General features: G+C 62.0%; 1 protein-coding gene across 4 annotated transcripts in view; it reads left to right on the plus strand.

Moving 5' to 3' along the window:
* The window catches only part of PARVB (parvin beta), a 128,259-nt gene extending 112,487 nt beyond the window's left edge, over positions 1-15,772 (plus strand). For all 4 annotated transcript variants that reach the window (XM_058308911.2, XM_058308913.2, XM_004478649.5 and 1 more), the window contains 5 exons: positions 5,004-5,065; positions 7,514-7,582; positions 9,653-9,754; positions 14,142-14,214; positions 15,404-15,772. In XM_058308911.2, the coding sequence (XP_058164894.1) occupies positions 5,004-5,065; positions 7,514-7,582; positions 9,653-9,754; positions 14,142-14,214; positions 15,404-15,480 (383 nt within the window). In that variant the 3' untranslated portion in view covers positions 15,481-15,772. The remainder of the gene's footprint in view (positions 1-5,003; positions 5,066-7,513; positions 7,583-9,652; positions 9,755-14,141; positions 14,215-15,403) is intronic.
* The last annotated feature ends 5,284 nt before the right edge of the window (positions 15,773-21,056 follow it).

Here is a 21,056-nt window from a genome sequence, read left to right on the forward strand (position 1 = left end):
GCCTCCTGGTTACCCCGATTTCGGCCCTCCCGGCCCGGCTAAGTCGCGTCCTGCTTTCCTGGCCGCGTGCCTCCAACCTCCAGTCCCCCAGCAGGCGCACTGTGCGTCCTCCTGGGACGCCTCCCAGTCCTTCGCCTCCTTTCCCCTCGGGCTTGAGTCAAAGCCACAGCCCTCGCAGGGGGCCCCCCGCCCCCCGCCCACCTCCCGCCCCCTCTCCCTGCTCCCCTCCCGGCCCCTCCCCCGCCTCGTGGCTGCCTTACTGGCCTGAGAGCAGGCCCAGCTGCTCCCACCTGCGGCTTTTGCACTTGCCGTACCTTCTGCCTGAACTGCTTTCCCTCTGGATTACTCTGTGGCTCACTCCTGCTCGTCTAGCTCGTGGCCCAGATGTCACCTGTTGGCAAGGCCGTCTCTGACCGCTGGCCGGGATCACAGGATCTGGTCCCCCTGCCGCATCCCCATCTTGTTTGTTCGTCACCCCACGCACGCTCTAGCGCTCCGCCCTCACGGAGCGCTGGCTGTCTTGCCTTTCAGGGGCGTTCCCACGCGGAATGCCCGTGCCGCCTGCCTGGCTCACACACTTGGGGCCAGGACAGTGTGGGGCGCCCCGAGGCCCTTCCCCGCTCCCTCGCCCGTGGCGCTTGGATGCCAGCGTCCTGAGGGCCGTGCTGACTCTTCCTCCGTGCCCCGCAGCAGTCCCAGCGGCACACCGCGAATACCAGACTTCCAGAAGCTTCCGGGAGCGTGTAGAGCACCAGGCACGCGCCTTGGCTGATGCTGCCCTCCTGGCTTCCCAAGGAGCCAGGTTCTCGGCCTCAGTTTCCTCCTGAGAGCTCCGAGCTAGGGAGGGAGAGGGGCTGGGTCCGCCCCCCGCCGACCCCATCTCCCCGGCAGCCGAGGGCCCCCCGCCTCCCGACAGCCTCACGGCCCGGCCGAGATGGGGGCCAGGAGGCTTTTCTCCCATGGAGACGCGTCTCGGGGGAGCCAGGAATGTTGTAGCCTGGTCGCCATGGCAACGGGTCTGCTGGCCGCCGCCTCCCTCTCCCCGTGGGTGGCCGCTTCTCCCCTCCCGCCTGGCCAGAGCCCCCGTCCCGGGGCCGTGGCAGGGGTGGGGGGAAGTTCTCACTGAAGGAAGCTCGTCGGGGGTCCCTCCCTAGCCGCCCCCTTCCCCTCTCTCCAGCCCAGCCCCCATGCAGAGCCCCAGGCCGGCCCCGCCTCACAGCAGGTCACAGCCCCTCCTGGACCCGCAGGCCACCCCCTCGCGTCTCTGGGCCTCGGCCGGGCCTCCTCGCGCCTCTCCTTTGCGCTTTCTGTTCGCTCTGCCTGGAATGCGGCGGTCCCAACTTCGAGGCTCCTTTTGAAGCCTTCCTCCGTCCCCGTTGCTGGTCCCTGGGCCCCAGCGCAGGCGCCTCTGGGGACCAGCCCCACACCTAAAAGGCAAATGGGTAGGCTCTAAGGCGATCAGTGGCAGCTGCCCTCAGCCTCAGTGCTGGGCGGCTGCGGGGAGTGGTGGGGTCTGGGGCCAACTGGAGACTGGGCAGCTGGCAGGGCAGGGGGGGATGGACTCACCATTACCTCCAGTCCTCTACGAGAAGCCGGAATGCTCAACCCTGTCAACACCCTTCCAGTTTCAAAGACCCGACTCAAAACCAACCAACCAACAGGAGGCAGCTCGACACGAACCGAGCCGAGCCCCGTGCGGGCTGCATTCAGGTGGAAGCTGCGGTCGGGGCGCGCAGTGGCCGGCCCGGCCCTGCCCTGCCCTTGGAGCACGGCTGCGGCCCTCTGGCCTGGCGCTCGCTGGGCTGTCCCTGGCCTGTGGATCGCCCCCGGCCCCCGTGGGCAAGCTTCTCCTTGCTCATCTCCATGGCCTTCCCAGCGCCTGAAATTGAGTGTCCGCCACGTGCCTGCCAGGAGGCCCGTCCGTCCCCCCGCGCCGTCTCATCTAACTCTTGCTCATTCCCACTGTATGGAAGGAGAGGCGTAGAGGGACGGCGACAGTTGGGAGCTGTCACGCTGGCCAGCGGGGACTCGAACCCGGACCTGGGGTCATTCCCAAGGCCGAGGCACGTGGGGCGGCCTGGGGCCCCCCGCGTCGTTCCCGAGCCCCCTGCCCTCCCAGTTGCAGTGTGTCGTGGCCCCGGGGAGGGAAGGGCACGGCTCTGTGGGGGCGTCTTGGCGCCCAGGCCCCCCGCCTTCCCGGCGAGGCTGACTCGGCCGGCCCAGCGGTGGCCCAGCTAAATATACCCCGCTGACGTCAAGCTCCGCTCTGCGCGCAGGGTTTTTCCTCTAAGCTGCATTTCAAGTTCCCATTTGGCTTTGTAAAGATTTCGCTTTTTTTCCCCTTAGCAGACTGTCTCATTCAGTATAATCGGACTTCAGTGATTATAAAAAGAATTTACAGCTGCTCCACCAGGAACGCTGCTGTGTGCCATGAGGCGCCTGCTGGGACGGCTTGTGGCTGCTGCCGGCCTTTGGATGAAGGAAGCTGGTGCCCCCGGCACACATGCACACACAGTGCACACACACAGTGCTCACACAGTGCACATGCACGCACACATGCGCAATGCATGCTCACACGCACACACAGTGCACACAAACTGCACGTGCACACATGTGCAATGCATGCTCACATGCACACACATGCACACAGTGCAAAGCATGCACACAGGCACACATGCTCAATGCATGCTCACATGCACGCACACCCGCTTGATGTATGCTCACATGCACACACAATGCATACACGTGCACACATGCACACACGCATGCACATGCACACACGCTCCTCTCCCGTCCCCTCTGCCTCTTTCCTTCTCCTCCTTCCCTCCCCTTCACCCCAAGGCCAAGAAGGAGGCCCGGCGGTGGACTGGGGTGCAGCTGGGCGGTGAGCGCCCTTTCTGGCGCCCTGCCTCTGGGGCCGGGTGCCTCCCTTTCAGGGCCAGGCAGGAGGAGGGCTGGGGGTGCTGGTGGCTCCTCCTCGTGCCCCTCCTCACTCTCCCTCGGGTGGGGGGAGGGTGGGCTCCCATTCTGGGCTCCCAGCCACCCTCGGCCGGCCGGCCAGGAGGCCACCCCCGACCAGCAGGCCGGCACCCCAGCTTCCTGGGGCTCCCCACTGGGGGTTGGGCCTGAGCCCACTGGGAATAGAGGGTTTCTCCGTCGGCTATGGCTCGGTGAGCATATAGTGCCCCCAGAACGTTGGGGGCCGGTGACTCTTGATGACTGAAGCTGGGGGCTCCAGCCTCTTGCCAGCCGCCCTGTCTCCCGCACCCTCTGCTCGAGTCCAGGCCGAGGAGCTCCATGCTCCCGGGGGAGAAGGGGCCCAGCCCCGAGCCCACCCTGTGCCCCTCTTGCCCCGGAGGGGTCGCTGTCGATAGTGAAGCAGAGGGGCTCATTCTGTGTTCCTGTGGAGGCAGGCTGGGCCGGTGGGCAGCAGCTGCGCAGGCTAGAGCGCGTGTGGCAGGAGGAGGACGGGGAGCAGTGGTCACGCCGTCCCTGCCTGTCCTCCCGCAGAGCCTCCCCCACTCTCCTCGCTGTGCAGCAGCTGCCGGCAAGGGCTGCCCGGGGACCCTGTCGAGCCCTGGAGCTGGAGGCAGCGCGGGGGCAGCAGGAGGCAGGGCGGGGCAGCGGGAGGCAAGTCGGGGGCAGCTGGAGGCAGTGCAGGGGCAGCGGGAGGCAGGGCGGGGGCAGCGGGAGGCAGGGCGGGGCAGCGGGAGGCAGGGCGGGGCAGCGGGAGGCAGGGCGGGGGCAGCGGGAGGCAGCGCGGGGGGCAGCGGGAGGCAGCGCGGGGGGCAGCGGGAGGCAGCGCGGGGGGCAGCGGGAGGCAGCGCGGGGGGCAGCGGGAGGCAGGGCGGGGACAGGGCGGTGGCCCAGCCTGCCTGGAGCTGGCTGTGGAGCAGACAATACACAGGCAGGCCCGCAGAGTACAGTGTGGTTTCAAGCAGTGCTAAGTGCCGTGAAAAATGTGCAGCAGGGTGAGAGCACAGAGAATGGGGAAGGGGAGAGGATGGACAAGGGGGCGGAAGGCTGGGGGGATGGAGGACAGGGGGAGGAGGGCCCCCTAAGATGGGGTGGTCAACAGGCCTCAGCAGAGGGGGGAGTCGGAGAGCCACCTGGAGGCAGTGAGGGAACGAGCCGAGGAACTGTCTGCAGGAAGCTCAGAGGACACAGCTGGCGCAAAGGTCCTGAGGCAGGCGTGTGCTGGTGTGGAGGGGCGGCTCGTGCAAAGGTCCTGAGGCAGGCGTGTGCTGGGTGTGGTGGAGGGGCGGCTCGTGCAAAGGTCCTGAGGCAGGTGTGTGCTGGTGTGGAGGGGCGGCACGGGGCAGCCGGGTGGCTGGAGAGGAGGCGTGCTGGGAGATGGCGCTGGAGAGGGGGCCGGAGCGAGGATGGCTTCTAGACCGCGAGTGATGAGGAGCTGCTGGCAGCTGCTCAGTCGAATGGGAGGTGATACGGGAACGACACAATCCAGTTCCCACTTTCGAGAACCTGCCCTGGGCACTGTGGGGGGATGGGCGGGCAAGGCCAGGAGCGAAGGTTGGGGACCGATGGGGCAGGGGGCTGCGCTGGGGCCGGGTGAGGGACCTGGGGACAGCGGCCGTGGTGGAGGGGCCGAGCAGTGGCTCTAGGGCAGGTGTCCTGGAAGACAAGGAAACTGTCAGGGATGTGACGGCGGCAGATGGAAAGTGCTGCCATGTATTCCACATCAAAGGGAAGAAACTCAGCTCGCGAAGCCTGAGAAGCCCCCGCTCCACCCTTCTCCTCAAAGGGGCTACCTCTTGTGGTAGGAGCTGCCTTCCTGGAAGGAGCCACCTTTCGTGGTTCAGCCCAGGCCCATCCACAGCTCCAGGCCTTTGGTTCTGGCAGGGATTGAAAGGCGGCCGGGCAAGGGCCCGACGCTGCGGTGGAGCACGGGGAGGGCGCAGAAGCGGGGTCACCGGGAGTGGGGGTCAGAGCGGCTGGGGTCTGTCCATCAACTCCCCTCAGGGTCTGTCTTTGTGTCCCCACAGAGCGTGACGCCTTCGACACCCTGTTTGACCATGCCCCGGATAAGCTCAGCGTGGTGAAAAAGGTACGCCCACGGCTGGACTCGCTGGGTGCTGGGAAGAGGCTGGAGAATGCCCGAGGCCCCGAAGGGTTTGCCACGTGGACTGACGTGGAGTTATAGTTAGCAGCTAACCGTCACCCCGGCACACCCAGCGCCTTTTACCTTGACCTCTGCTCCTGGAGCTTCTGCCCCCCAGCCCATTCTGCTCGGCGAGTTAGCAGCCCGTGCTGGCCGGTACCTGTGCTCCGCGCTTTGTTTCAGCATGGCAATGTCTTTAAGTGTGTCCGCCTGCCAGCCTCGTGCCCACGGAGCTGCGGTCACAGCTGCCCGGGAAACGAGCGGGGGCTCGGGCCGCCGCGCGGCTCTGGGCCTGGGTTGGCGCGATGCCCCGCCGGACCGGAGCGCAGAGCGCAGGCCTTTATCAGCTGGTAGATCCCTGGGTGGAAAACTCGGTGCACTCCCAGGCTCTGGAGTCAGAGGGTTTGGGGGAGGGGGAGACCCACCCCCCCAGGAATTGGGCTGCCCCTCCATTCTACTATCGGCATTGGAGAGCCTGCTGACCACTCATGTGGGGAGGGGACCCTGTAGGATTCCCCCCTCCTGTAGAGTCCGAGAGGCCATCACCTCTGTCCAGGACTGGGAAGAGAAGCCCTTTTTGTCTAGGATGTTTTCCCCAGCAGCTTGCTCACGGCAGGCCTTCTCAGAGCCCTGGGCTCACTCACCTGCGTTATAATTATCCCAGAGAGGCCGTGCTAGGAAGCGTTTCCCAAACTTGGTGGCCGATAGCAGGGTTTACTTATCTGTTTCTTTTGGGGTGGGACATATTAAATTTGTCCTGAGTGGTGCACACTTGGGAAAATGCTGGTCTACACTGGGACAATGAGATCGTTATTTCCTGGGAGCAGAAGACGGTGGAGCCGTGCAGATGGCCCTTCCGGAGCCTTCTCGGCACCGTCAGAACCGCTGTTTGGGATTTCCTCGGGTGACGAGCGAAACCCCTCCCAAGCTCAGAGGGGTCCTTCTCCCCCTGGCCCCCGCCCTGGTGATGTCTGGCCCCCAGGGGGCACATACAACTGGCTCAGTAGATGCAGAGGAGAAGATTCCGGGCCGGCTCTCCCACCTACCAGCCATGTGACCTGAGGCAGGTTCCCCTGAGCCTCAATTTGCCCACCTGTCAAGTGAGGACAGAGGCATCACCCACCTCCCAGGGGTGCCGTGAGGGTAAAACGGGCTCAGCCTGCAGTACGTGGCCCCTAAGTCTTGCCGACACACACTGGCGTGCGTTAGTCTTTCGGCAGCTATGATTCATTCTTTGAAAAGATGTATTTTGGGCACCTCCTAAGTGCCGGCCCTGGAGACGCCAGCGGCGAACGAGACAGAATTCTTTCATTTGCCAACAGCTGCCGCCTGCCCCTCCCCGCCCCCACGTGGCCAGCAGCTGCCCCAGAATGACAGCAGGGACCCCTGCCCCCACAGGCCGCCCCCCGGGCCATCTCCTTCCACTCTCGCCCATCCCACCCTGACGGTCCCGGGGGCTTCTCGCATGGGCACTGGACCTGGGTGCTTTGGCCCCCCCCCAAAGTGGGCCACCCCTGGGGGTGGGCACCAGGGCACCCAGCTCAGAAGCCTTCTGGGGTCCCCACACCAGGGAACGTAGGAGGAAAAGGTGTCCAGTTGGAAAGGAAGAAGTCAGCCCGTCTCCGTAGGTGGCACGTGCCGGTCATATCCCCTCCCCTCCTGTGGCACAAGGCACGTGCGTGGCCGCAGCTGCCACGGGGGGTGTGTGCACAGGTGGGGTGGGTCCATCTTGGCACCCCTGTGTGCCCGGCACCAAGCCAAATGCCAGGCCCACGGGAGATAGTGAATAGGGCGTGCTTTCGGGGCGGCGCTAGGCTGGGGCGAGTTTCCATTAGAGTTGGGTTCGAGTGCTGGGAAAGTCACCAGTGACGAGTTCTAACTGCTGCCAGTGGGGAGACACCGGGCACCTCGGATGCGTGTATCGGTGCTCAGCCAACCCCTGGCCCCGAGGGAAGGTAGGAATTTCTCCGCTCGGTGCGGCTGTGATGGATGCGGCTCGGGGAAGCCCTTCCCCCTCATTCAAGCTTCCATCTAGGACGCGAGGAAGGTTGACTTATCTTCCCCCGGCAGTTCTATCCTTCTCGAGGGCATCGATCGCGCTTCTGCGTGGCTGTTAAATACGGCTCGCGCGTGGGGCTCAGCAAACGCGCGTGTGGAGGGCTGAGCGGAGAAGCGCGCTGTCTGCTCCAGCTGGGGCGGGCTGCGCGTTCCCCCTCCACAGCCAAAGGCTCGTGGTGTAACGTTCCACTTGGAACGTGGGCTTTTTATTTTAGCCAACAGAAGGGACGGTGGAAATGCTTCCCAAAGCTGGGCGATGCCCGGTGTTGACTGCGTCCCGCCGGGTGAGAGTCTGATCCCATCCCTCGTTGCTCCCTCGTCTCTTTGCCTTGACAGTCGCTCATCACGTTTGTGAACAAGCACCTAAACAAACTGAATCTGGAAGTGACGGAACTGGAAAGCCAGGTACGGAGTGTCTGCTTTTAACTTTGTCTTGTGTCGTTTCCAGCCAGCTTTTCAGCTCCCGCGGGGGGCATGTCTGTAAAGGCAGCACTGTTTTGGTCATCGAGTGCAGCTCTCTAGCCCTGGCCACGCTAGCCTTGTCTCAGACTCTCCAAAGCGCCACACCTCCGCACCGCAGGCCCTTTGCACATGCGGAATGCTCAGTGCCCTCTGCTTCTGCCCTGCGTCCCAGTCCTTATACTCAGTCCTGTGAAACTGCCCGCTAAATACCGAGCCAATGAATGTGTACAAAATATTCCTTTTGCGTCAGGCCTATGAATTATACTTTCCCCTTGCCCCTCAAAGCTAAAGTAGCATGGTAAAAATATGAGCACTTTGCAGGCATTAAAGACAAAATATAATTTTCCCGGGATTAGGTGGGTGCTCGAATCTGGAGTCTGTTGAGTCCTTGGTAGAGATTTCTCTAGCGCACAGCTGATCCTTTTTAAACCCCTGGGTGATTACATTCTGTTCTTTCTCTTACTTTAACTTTTCTCATTTGCTTTTCTAATTAAAAAAGTAATTCAGGTTCATTGTAGAAATGTCTGAAAAGGCAGATAAGCAAAACAAATAAAACTCATCCGTAATCCCGTCACCCAGAGATAACTGCTGTAGGCTGGCATTTTATTCCAGACCTTTCCTCTGTGTGCCTTCACGGCACGGAAGTGGAAGACACGACACGCAGGCAAAGCGCCTTCACCTGTCCCAGCCGATACCAGGTCAACCTGGGCTTAAACCCTTACCTTTGGGGACCCCAGCAAGGACGGGGCTCGGACCCCGAGGGACAGGCCTTGCTAATACTGTCTGCCTGTGGTTTTGACTTTTCATCCAAAAGGGAGTCAGCAGCTGGAGGTCTTTGGGGTGCTGCTAGGATGTTTTTGAGGGATTTGCTTTTTTTTTTTAGTGAAAGACGCCCTCCGGCCTTCAAGTTCTCATGTTCATTTTTGCCCGTGGCTGCTTGCCAGCCACAGGCAGCTGACGCCCTCCTGGGGGGCCCAGCCCCTCCTGTCCATCCAGGTGTCCACCAGAGGCTCTTCTAGACCAGCACTGAGCGCTGGAGCTCTCTCTACTCGTGGACATGGCCTATGGCTGCCCTGTCCACTGTGGTGGCCTCTGGCCCCGTGTGGCCACGTGCGGCTCTTGAGCTCTTGAAATGTGGCTAGTGCCACCGAGGAACTGAATTTTGTACTTGGATGAATTTTTATGTACACTTAACTAGCTGCCCGTGGCTGGTGGTGCCGTATTGGAGAGCACAGTTTGGACGTTGGAGGTGGGGGCCCTCGCCTCGGGCCTGCCCCCCCCGAGACAGGGTAGTGAGACCACCACACCCTCGTGCTGCGGGCGGGCCCTGCCTCCCCCTGTAAACCGAGCGGTTCCTGCCTGCTGCTCTGGCTTACGTAGAGGTGGAAGCGTGCCTGCTGGAGAAGGGCGTTGGGTCTCCTAGATTCCCTGGGAGGGGGCGCTGGGCCCTCTTGCCTGGAATTCTGCGGTTAATCCAGAGGCCGGTGGAGCGTGGAGCTGAGGCACTGAGCGGAGGTGGGGAAGGGTCAGAGTCGCTGCCGGCAGAGAGGGTCTCTGGGAAACCTGAGAGCAGGGGCCGCAGCCTGTGGGGCCTTTGGGGGCGTAGATGGACATACAGCACATGCTGGGCAAACACATAAGGGCATTGCTGCCAACGTAGGAGTTTGGGGGAGCCTTGGCCTGAGCGTTAGAAAACTTCGGGCACTGCGGAGGGAGCAGCCCCGGATGACAAAGCCGGCAGCGTACGGCACCTGCAGCCCTCATTCCTTCCCCCTTCATCCCTTCATCCCTTCAGCGATTCATCCTGAAGCAGCTGAGAGGAGGGAGCACCCACTGTGAGTGAGGTGCCCCCGCCCGCCCCAGGGCCGGAGCTTGGCTTTTTGCCGCCCGGCCCTTCACCCTCTCCGCTCTGCAGGAAGGTTGGGTTCCTGCTCGAAGGTACTTCTCCTCCTCCGAGCAGATGCAGCGTGTTCCCTGCCACTGCTCGGAGCCTCGCTGAGTGTGCCTCGTTAGTTTGCAGACGGCGTGTACCTGGTGCTGCTCATGGGCCTCCTGGAAGACTACTTCGTTCCTCTCCACAACTTCCACCTGACCCCGGACAGCTTCGATCAGAAGGTACGGCGGCTGACCTGCACAGTGCCCCCGGGAACACTTCCCGCACTGCACGTCACCCTCTAAAAATAAAAAGTGCCCACAAACGGTCCTGCAGAAAGCGAAGGGGGGGGCGCCGCTGGTGCACCTGCAGAGCCACGCTTCGGCGCCCTGCCACGCCGGTCTTTTCGCGTGGCGCTCTGGCTTTTAATCCTCGCGGTCCAGCGTGCGTGGACCTGGGTCTCCTTCCTGCTCCACAGCGCGCGTACGGCACGTCCGCTTCTCCCTGCAGCTCCACAAGCCCCCTGCCCGCCATCCCGGGGGTGTCTAGGTCCCATTTCTGGGCACAGAGGGCCGCGGCGTCCCCTGCCTTCTGCGTCTCCTCTCGGGGGCCATCCTCTTGTTTCCATTTGCTTTTCCCTGTTTAAAAAAAAAAAAATCAGGGCACCTTCCAGGATATATATTTTTCCCATTTCCTGTTGGCTTGCTTTCTTAGGAAAAGTCCTATTTCCCAGTCCTGCGCCAAGCTTGCGCCGTCACGCCGGTGGCAGCGGCATCCAGGGCCTCAGCCGTAGAAACTTGGCTTCGGGCTGCCTGTATCGCTTTGGACTCGCAGGCGGCTGTCACTCGATTATCCCCAAGTGTTGCTCCCCCTGAGTCCGGGAGGCAGACGGCATAAGCGGTGGTGGCGGCGGGAGAGCCAGGCGGGAAAGGGGGCCGGCCCCTGGCCGTCTGGGCACTTGTGGCCAAATGCCATTCCCGTCTCGCCTGCTGAGGTGGAGTCAGAACGGATCAAGAAGGTCTTGGCAAGTCGGAGTTCAGACGGAGGCGCGCGGCCAGGAAATGCGCCGTTGTCCTGGAAATAAGACGGTCGCTTGGCAAGGCGGTCTGGGCGTTTCCAGGCTGGCCGATGGCAGCAGCAGGGCCCGGAGGGACCTTTTCTTGGGTCGCTCCTGTGAGAAGGCTGGCAAGGACGGCAGGCCGAGCCGGGGCTCTGCGGCCAGGTTTCTTTGAGAGCAAAGGCTCGGCACTAGTGGGGACCGCATCCCCGCCCCAGCCCCGCTTGCTCGTCTTTGATGCGAGGCTGAAAGCCCTGTCCGCCGCTGCCCTGGCCTGGAAGCCAGCGAGGTGGCCTGTGTCACGGCCATCACGTCCGGACCGACCTGACGGAGGGGCGGCTGCTTTGGGGCAGCGCGTGCAGCGCACGGTCCGCCCCGCTGGCCCTTGTGAACGGGAGCGTGCGTGGGTGCCGCGGCCCGGGGACGGCCGGGTGCTGTCTGCAGGGCGGGGGCGGAGTTCCTGATGGTCCCTCCTCCCTGGTAGTGGGCACGGCGGTGGGCTGGGCAGCCCTTGGCTAGCCCCTTGGTCCTCACGTCCACCTGCCAGGTGGCTGCTGGGTCCCCGTTTCATAGCCCTTCACCCCGTTCCAGCCCATACCAGCACCCGTGCTCTCGGCCGGTCCCCGCAGAGGTGGCCGCGGGTGCAAAGGTGCCATGTGGTGAATCCCCCCGTGGGCCCGAGGCTGGGCAGGAGCCTGCGGCCTGGCTCAGAGTCCGCGGTCATCGCGTTTTCTGGAGGAGGACACTGAGGTCACACGAGAAAAACCGGCAGGGCCTTGTGGACTGCTGTGGCAGTGGCGTGTGCTTTTTTCCAGTGGTTGTATTTCTCTTATAAGATTGGACGCGGGATCGAGGCCCTGCCAGTTGCCGTGAACGAGCGGCTCCACGCCGGCTCTGTCGTGTGCCAGGGACCCGGGCCGAGACGCTGTGGAGCGACCTGCGCCCCGAGACCCGACGTGAGCCCTGCAGGAGAACCCCGGAAAGGGCTTAGCAGCTGGGGTGCCCTCCCTGATGGGGGCAGGGCACCTCGGGGAGACCGGGCCGAGCCCAGGGCCTCCTGAGGCCGCAGCCAGGAGAGCGGCTTCTCTATTGTCGTCGCCTTTCCCGCCTGGCCAGCTTTTCTGAGGCGCTGGGTTGTGCAGGGAGCGGCTTCCAGCGCCCTGCGCCCGGGCGAGGCGTGGAGCCTGGTCACCGCCGCCGCGCTCCGCTTCGCCCTCGCGCTGGAGGGTGGGCTTCACGCCGCCTGCAGGTCCGGTCACCCGTCGAGGGGCCCAGGTCCAGGGGAGACCTTCTCTGCTGGGCCAGTCGAGGCTGTTTGGGCGAAGGTACCACCTGAGAGAGAAGCCGGGGACCGAGGCAATGTCTCATCAGGGTGTTTCCTCAGGCTGAGGAGAAACAAAGAAAACCACTTCAGAACCAATTCCTGTCGAGCGGCGACCTGAGGAGATTGAGTTTCTCCCCTTAAGCTGCTCTCTCCTGGGGCGGGTGGGATTTCACCACCGGCTCTACCTGAGCGCTCCGGCTGTCCCTCCCCGCTCCGGCCCTCCCGGCCGGGCAGCGCTCTCCCTCTCGGCCTGGCCGCGCTCTCCCTCTCGGCCTGGCCGCGCTCTCCCTCCCGGCCTGGCCGCGCTCTCCCTCCCGGCCTGGCCATGCTCTCCCTCTCGGCCTGGCCGCGCTCTCCCTCCCGGCCTGGCCATGCTCTCCCTCTCGGCCTGGCCGCGCTCTCCCTCCCGGCCTGGCCATGCTCTCCCTCTCGCCGGGCCGCGCTCTCCTGCTCCTGGCCTCGCAGGCTCGGGGAGAGGCTCCTCAGCTCGGAGGCCGGGGCTTCCAGGCTTTCCCTCAGCTGCTGACTGCGCTTTCTGTCAGAGGAGAGTCTGTGGCACGCGGCTTTCCCGCCTTACTGCTTTCTCATCGCGGCCAGGGTCTCCGTGTAGATTCAGAGCCCGTCTGAGTGTGTGTGTGAGAATGTGTCGGGGTGTGTGTGTGCACTTGTGAGTGTGTATGTGCGGGTGCGTCGTCTGTGGGCGTTGGTGTGTGAATGCGGGAGCGAGTATTGTACGTGTGAGGAAGAGTGTGCCGGGTGTGAACACGGGGTGTGTGTGTGTGTGTGTGTGTGTGAGTGTGCGAGTTGGGCTATTCAGGCAGACGCGAGGAGGCAGGGCGCCCGGGCAGGAAGGGCCCGGATTTTGGGTCTGCCTCCTGCCCCTGGACTCCTGCCCCTGCTGCACTCCACGCCTTTCCCAGCGCAGGCGTCCCGACCCCCTCGCCCCCCGCGCCTCCTCCTTGAAGGGGGCCGATGCCCTCCGTGCAGAGGGGCGCCGGGAGGCGAGGCACACGCCGAAGCGCCGGCCGCGAGGTGGGCACCCGGCAGCCGTGAGCTGCCCCCCAGCCGCACCGCGCTCCCCTGCGCAGACGCCCGTCCCCACTTCCAGGGCCCGCCCGCCCCTGCCGCAGCCCCTCCCCGTGCGCCTTCCTCTCGGCAGCCCCTCGTGCCGCTGGACACTGGCCCTTCCCTTTGGCTGTGTCCGACTCAGCCCCCGAGCGACCCGGCCGGTGCCCACCCCGGGCCACCCTCGGCTGGGCCACGGAAGCTTCCGGGCTCTGGGTGATTTGGTCCAAAGACGTTTTTCCTAATTAAGTATTAAGCTGCAAGTAAAACCGTCCTCCCTGTGTTTCGGATTCATTTGCACTGAAGTCATCACAATATTATTGTCTAACGAGCTTTTGATGACCGAGAGCCCCGGGTCCTTTCCCACTCGGAAGCCTCGGTCCTTTTCGGCACCCGGTCTCTCTCCTCCAGCCTCAGTGCGCAGCAGGGGCCCGCCTGGAATGACTTGCCTCATCACCACGTCGCACAGTTGAGGTGGCCGTGCCACGCAGTAGAGAAGGCTCTTCTTCACACTTGCTCGGCAGGCATTGCCAGGCCAGAAGCTTCAGGCATCTCTGTTGCTGGAGTGGCCCTGGCCCCCTGAATTGCAGGATAAATCCCGTGGGGTGGGGACGTGGCCATCTTTCCACGGGCTGCGCAGCCTGACCCTCGCGGCCCCGTCGGCTGACTCCAGGCCCGACAGGGGCCAGGGCACCTGCTGGGGGCCAGGTCCACCCCTGCCCTCAGGGCCCAAGGGGCCCCTCCCCCACGTGCTCGGCTCTTTCATGAGGCCCCTTCCTGGACCACGCGTCAGGCTGGGTGACTTGGGGAAGTGGCCCGTCCTCTCTGAGCCTCGGTTTCCCCATCGCTGTCACCTGCTTTCCACGTGGCCATGCCTGGGGTCCGGGGCAGAGTGGGCACTCTGTTGCGGTGACCCCTCCAGGGAGGCCTTGCTCCGTGAGCCTCCCTGTCACCGGCGGAAGGAGTAGGCACCGTCAGATCAGTGCGTCTACCGCGGCAGACGTCACCCCTGCCCGCTCGCCCCTGGGCTCGCCGGGTCCTTGGTGACATGCTGATTGCAAAGGCAGAATCCTCTTGCACACTCATGCCGTCCCGTTTTTCCAGAAGGCAGGCAGTGGGCAGCGGCGGGATGGCGGCAGCCTAGCCGCGGCTGCCAGCGCCCACTCTTGCTTCTTTCCTGCAGGTCCATAACGTGTCGTTCGCCTTTGAGCTGATGATGGACGGTGGGCTCAAGAAACCCAAGGCGCGTCCCGAAGGTAACGCTTCCTGATCCCCTTTGGGGCTGCCTCGCCCCTCCCTGGGGTCCCGGGGACGGCCGAGCACGCGAAGCCGGCCCTGGACGGCCGAGAGGGACGGCGGTGCATTAGTCACAGACACGCTCAGCCGGGGCCGGGGGGCTCTGCCCGTCGCGCAGGGCCCCTGGGGCTGCACTCCAGAGCAGGGCGCACGAACGGGGGCTGTGGGAGGCAGGCTTTGTAGTGACAAGAGGGTGGGGTGGCCCCTGGTTCCCTTGGTGGGGTGTGATGGGCTTGCCTGAATAATCCTGTTCAAACAGGCAGGTTGAGGATGGGGTGCAGGCGGCCCGGCTGGGAGGGGAACGAGCCAGGTGGGGAAGCTTTCGTTAGGTGGGGGCGTATCTGATGAGTGGGGGATCTCATGGCGAGGCCTCAGGGGCGCTGGGGGCAGCACGTGGAATTTCAGGCCTTCTGGTACATCCGCCCCCGTGGGGTGCTCAGGGGCCCGGAAGGACCTTGGCAGTGGCTGAAAGTCCACAGGGTCAACCCCAATTATGCCCCGTGTCCCGTTCCACCACGTTTAGCCAGCATGGGCGGCTGCGCTTTGCCACCCCCGCTGCGCCTGCGGGAACACGAGGACCTGCCGGTGGAGCCGACAGTGCCAGTCCTTGAAGGACTCCTTGACTTCCAGGCTCGCGGGCCCCAGGATTTAAGTGCCTCTCAGGCGGCGTTGCTGAATTAAAGGCTCGCTGCGCTTCATCGGGCGTCGGGGTCGACATCCCGAAGCTCGCACAGGGGGCATCGCCTGAGTGCCAGCTCCCAGCACGTCCGTGCTCCCCGTGGGTCCGAGTCACCCCTGCCCGACCCTGGCTCATATGCGTAGCCCCCTGCGCCAGGGCAGCTCCCTGGCTCCCTGGAGGGCTTGTCAAAGCACAGGTGGCCCCACCCCAGACTTTCTGAGTCGGGTGCTACGGGCAGGGGCTCCACAACTTGCTTCTGGTCTGGGGACCCCACTGGAAGAGTCACCACTCCACAGGGACGGCATCGCCCAGGGGTCTGGGAGACACGGGGGCTCCCAAAACGTGTTCGGCGAAAGCCGGGCTCGGCCAGGGGTGGTGGCTGTGTGTCCCTGTGTCTCGGGCGGGGGCGCACGCTCTCGTCCCTCCACTGGGAGAGGAGGCGACGGCCAGGCGTCTCTTTCCTTCTGCAGATGTGGTGAACCTGGACCTCAAGTCCACCCTGAGGGTCCTGTACACGCTCTTCACCAAGTACAAGAACCTCGAGTGAGCGCGCGGTGGCAGCAGCGGGCCCGGCAAGCGAAGCGGCTCAGCGCCCTGCGCCTTCTCGGGCCTCCAACCAGGCCCCCGAGTAACCCCGCCCTGCCCCTCCCTCGGCCCTCGTTCCTCGCCCCCTTTCCCGCCATCCCTCGGCGCCAGGTCCTTCTGCCGTGCGGGCATTAAAGCCGGGAGCCGCCTAAGAGAAGACGCGCAGACGCAGAAGAACACACAGCGCACGGAGCCGAGAGCAGGCAGGGGCGCGAGGAGAAATAAATACATACATCTCCAAGAAAGGAAAGACAGTGCCTTTGTGCTTGCGGTGCCTGCTTCCCTGGGTGCTGAGTCCCTTGTCGCCTGCTTTGGGTAGGGAGAGGGAAGAAGAGATGTGACGTGGGGGCATTTTCAGGACTTGGAGAGGTCCTGGGTGGTGCTGCAGGGACAGATGTTGCACATTGTGTGTCCTGCCGTGGCCCACTGGGTGGATTGGGAGAGAGTGTGAACTACAATGTAAACCACTGACCATGTGGTGCAGCGGTGTTCCAAAAGGTATTCACCAAATGCACTGAATGTGCCACGATGATGAGGGAGGTTGCTGATGTGGGAGGAGTAGGGTGAAGGGATGGGGGGTATATGGAAACCTCATATTTCTTGAATGTAGCATTTTAAAAAAAATAGAGAAGGGAAAAAAAAAAGACAAAAATAAAGAGAAAAGCCCCACCCCCAGCCCTGGGCCGGGGGAGGGAGCACTTGGTGATCACGCCGGGAGCTTCGCGGCAAGGGTTCGGGTCTGACGGTCCTGGGGAAACCTCCTGGGTCGGAACAGCCTGGAAGCAGGGCACTTTGGTAACGTGGGTTTTGCAGCCCTAGAATCTTCACTCCAAAGGCCCAGAAGTGTCCTGACCACAGGGTTGATTTCGTCTAGCTTTTGCACCATCGTCTGAGGCCCAGGTGGCCCCACTGTCAAGGTCACGGAAGGTCGGTGGACCCTGCTTTGCTTCTGGCGCTGCCTGGGGGCCTGGTTCAGGAGCTGGCCTGACCGGGGTCCGCTCGGCGGGAGCTCTCCCTCCCAAAGGCCCCGCTGGGGGGGTGGGTGCGTTTGGGGAAACTTTTGCGAGGGGGGATACAAAGCGCTCAGCTCACCTCTCCCACCCGATGGTGCCCCCCCCACCCCGGGTGCCGCCTCGCACGGCTCCGCACTGGAGAGAAACGGGGAAGCCACTGGCTGCGTTTTCTGTACCGGCCCCTTCTCCCCTGACACATCCCCGCCACCCCCTCTGCCCTCTTCTGGCGTGCCCACCCCTTGGCCAGCTGCCCGCGCGGCGACGCTCTTCCTCGAGTTCTCGCCAGCATTCGCCGCAGCCAGATGGGCCTTTCTCGGCTCTGATTTTCGCCTCTGCTGCGGATCACAGCCGTGGAGCGCACTGCCGATATTAAAGGGAGCGCCGGTGCTAAAGTTTTAAAAAACAGTTTAATATTCTCCGCTCCGCTGCTGCTAGGCTGGGGTGGGTTCAGAATAGCCATTTTGATGGAGGTGGTTCCCAGCGGGGGAAAGAAATAATTAAAACGGTATTACGGCGTCTCCTGCGGGAGGCAGTGACATTAAAGAGCCGCGCTGACAAAGCCGCCAAGGCTGGAATGCTTTGTGCGGCCTTCGCTGCATGCCTGAGTCGCAGCAGCCTGGGCTGGGAGCGCCGTGGGGGCGCACGGGATTCTGGGGGCTGCTGGGGGAGAGGTTCGGCCCCGGGATGTCTGGCCGCGCAGGCCGCTCTTGTCACCTGCTCGGGGAGGGGGCTTCGGTCCTGGCCGCTCCCTAGTAGATACTTGGGAAAGCCACCCACAGGCACTTTGGCTTCACCGTGGTGACTGTAAGGCTGGGGTTGTAGGGAAATACGTGACCTTTTATTCCAGTTATTTCTTCCCCAAATTAGCTTGAAGGTGCAGGTGTGCACAACGGCGCAGGGCCCCTCGGGCTTTGTGCACCTCGTTTTCACGCCTTCACTGTCCACTTCGAATCAGACTTCAAATTGGGGTCTCTGCCCAGCATGGGTACTCCCAGGGGCCCGTTCCCAGCAGGACCCGGTGTCCGCTGTGCTGTGGGGACTCTCTCCCCTCGGGCATCGGTCACTCCACTGGGGAGAAGAGCAGGCAGGACAGTAATTCCAAGGCAGAGACTTACAAGTCCATGTCAAGGTGTGGGACTCTTTCTGCCTTCTGCCAGGTGGCACCTTGGGTGTATTTGGAAGCAGCTGACCTTTGACAAACACTGAGTGTTCCTTGGAAGGTGAGCGTTTCCCTTTTTGTTCCTAAATCAGAAATCCAGGAGCCTTTCCTCAGTGTCTGACACCCCGTTTTCAGTTAAGTTGCTTTCCTTTGAAGAGAGAAATAATGAAATGACACCAAGACCATTTGTCTGCAGGAATGAAATGAGACCAAGACTGTTTGCTTCCACCGGGGTAAAAGCCTCGACAGCCCAGGCCGAGGACGCCTGGGGCCTGAGGACTGCCCTGAGAGGGCCCTGGCACATTTGCGTTTGTCCTCCTCAGGGTGGAAGTCTCCGTTTGCAGCCCTGGCTCCCTTTAAAGACCTCACAGTATGATGCAAACACTGAGCCCAGAGCCCGCTGTGCTCCAGCGCCCTAATTGGATGTGACAAAGTGACAAAGAGATTTCCCCCTTTGTGTGCCAGTGCTTAATTGTCTTTTAATTCTTTAAAGCCATGTTGACTTCGGGTTTCTGGATGCTAAGCACAAGCCGCGAAGCCCTGGCTGGGGTGGCGTCCCCCGGGCCCGACTTCCTGCGCTGCATGGCGAGCTGGGGCATTTGCCGGCATCTCCGAGACGGGTGTGATGGAGAGCTTGGTGCACCAGGACCCACTGCCCTCCGTGCCGCGGTGCCTGCTTGGCTGCTCTTCTTTTCCTGCCGGCACTTGGCGGCCATGGGCCGTGCCAGCCCAGGGCCGGGGGCTGACCACAGGGCTCGCAGCACAGCCCTGCTCTCCAGTGGCATCCAGCGGCCGGCGGCCAGGCGAGCAAGCCAGCTCCGAGCCCCGGGCTGTGGGATGGGTGGAGCAGCCTGGGGGCTGCCAGGCTTCTTCGGGATGAGCTGATGTTGGGGGGTGGCAAAGGCCCACTGTGGGTGAATAATCAGGAGCAATCAGGTGCACCTGTCCGTCCGTCTGGTTCCAAACCAGAACGAGGGAGATGCTCGAGGGCCGCAGGCACGGGCTTCATAAAATACAGCCGCGGGAGCTGGCCGGCCCTTCTCTCTTGAAGGCCTCTGAAGCTGCGCAGCAGCACGCGCTGCCCCTCGGCTAAGCGTGATCTGTGTGGTGGCCTCGCCTGCACCCGTCACGCCGGCCCAGCCAAAGACCCTCCCAGGCAGAAGCTGCAAGAAGCCTCAGCGGCAGCCAACTTTTCTCAACTAAATAATGTTGAAATTGTAACTAGTCAAGAATGCTAGTCTGGAGAGCCAGGCAATGATGTTATTAAAAAAATAATTACTGAAAATTACAGATTGTTCCTGGAAAGTGCATGGGCTTTGGAGAGAGCCTGGAGTTGCAATTCAGCTTTGTTCCTGGGTGAGCACTGGGAGGCGAGCACTGCGAGGCGAGCCCGAGTCTGCAAGGCACTCGGATTGGCTGCGCTGCCATGAGCCCCCAGCTGATTCATTCCTCCCTGCCTTAGAATCGACCGTCTCCCCCACCAGAGGCGATCCTTAACCCCCCTCCCCCAGGGGCCATTAGGCAATGCCTGGAGGCCGTTCTGGTTGTCACAACTGGGTGCAGCGCTTGCGTGCCACTGGATGGAGTGGGGAGGGCCTGGGGTTGAGGTCCCCTGCTCCAACTGGCACAACCTTGACCCTGGCTCTTACCTGGGCTGTCTCAACCTGTGTTACCTTTTCTTGTTTTTTTTTTTTAATAATAAGCTTTATTTTTAGAGCAAATTTTAGGTTTATGGAAAAACTGCACAGAAAGTACAGCATTCCATATATTCCCCCTCCAACGCTGACAGCCACCGGCCTCTCCCCCGATGACAGCTGCCTCTCACAGTGCGTAGAGTTGACATCTCTGGTGTGCGCTGCCTTTTTCCACGGGCTTCTTCCACCTGGCAGTAGGCGATTAAGTTTCCTCCACGTCTCGTTGTGGATGGAGAGCTCCCTCCTTTTTATCGCGGAGTAATATTCCACCACACAGCTGGACGACGGCTTGTTTATCCGGCCACCAGTGGGAGGACACCTCGGTTGCTTTCAGTTTCCACCAGGGCTTTTCGTGGATGGGAATTATCTCTTGATATTGATGAGAATAAAACATTGTCCCCATGGATAAGTTCTTTGAGGCCAGCAGTGGTGAGCCTGCTTTCTGGGATCTTCTGGTCAGTCCTGGCCAGCGGACATTTGCCCAGGGTGTGGTCCATTTAGACCTGGTGCAAATGGCTGGTGACACTGAGAACTGTCACCCGGAACCCATGGGGACAAGTATGCAGACTATGACAATTAGGGTTCTCCAGAGAAACAGAACCTATAGACACAGATATATCTATGTATCCAGGTTTAGATACAGATTGCTCTGTCATCTTTCTATTAATCATTGATCTTTGAAGAGATTTATTTTAAGGAATTGGCTCACACAATGGTGGGGGCAGAATTTCTCTGGGAAATCTTGGTTTTCACTCTTAAGACCTTTGTATTAGTCAGCCAAAGGGGTGCTGATGCAAAATCCCAGAAATTGATTGGTTTTTATGAAGAGTATTTATTTGGGGTAGGAGCTTATAGATACCAGGCCATAAAGCATAAGTTACTTCCCTCACCAAAGTCTATTTCCACGTGTTTGGAACAAAATGGCCGCTGATGTCTGCCAGGGTTCAGGCTTCCTGGGTTCCTCCCCTCCCGGGTCTTGCTTCTCTCTGGGCTCAGGGTTCCTCTCTTCCCAGGGCTGGCTTCTCCTTTGTGTGCTGACTCCCCAGGGCTCCAGGTTAAGGCTTCAGCATCACACTCCAACATCAAAAACCCTCAACTCCGTCCTTTGCCAGGCCTTGTATCTGTAAGTCCCCCTCCACCAAGGGACGGGGACTCAATGCCTTAATGACGTGGCCCAATCAAAGCCCTAATCATTACTCAATCATGCCCACGTACAGGCCAGATTATAAACATAATCCAGTATCTATTTTTGGAATTCATGACCATATCAAACTGCTACAAACTTCAACTGATTGGATGAGGCCCACCTGCATTTTCGAGGGTCGTCTCCTTTACTTAGAGCCCACTGATTACAGATGTTAGCCACGCCTACAAAATACCTGCACACCAGCACCTGGGCTGGGGCTTGATAAACACCTGGGCACTGTAGACCGGCCAAGAGGACACAGACACTCGCCTCCACACAGGGTGGGCTGCAACGAAGGAAGGGGTCTGGCGTGTGGCAGGGAGTGGCTTGAGCTGTCCGGGGAGGGACATGAAGGCCTTCGGGAGAAGGTGGTGCTGGAGCCCCCGGGGAAGGAGAAGGAAGATTCGGGTGTGTGCAGGGCTGCTGCCGGCCGCCCGAAGTCTGCTGTTGGGGTCTCTGTTCTTTCTAGCTGGCAGCCGGTGTGGG

Source organism: Dasypus novemcinctus, chromosome 12 (assembly GCF_030445035.2).
Source record: "Dasypus novemcinctus isolate mDasNov1 chromosome 12, mDasNov1.1.hap2, whole genome shotgun sequence".
Lineage (NCBI taxonomy): Eukaryota > Metazoa > Chordata > Mammalia > Cingulata > Dasypodidae > Dasypus > Dasypus novemcinctus.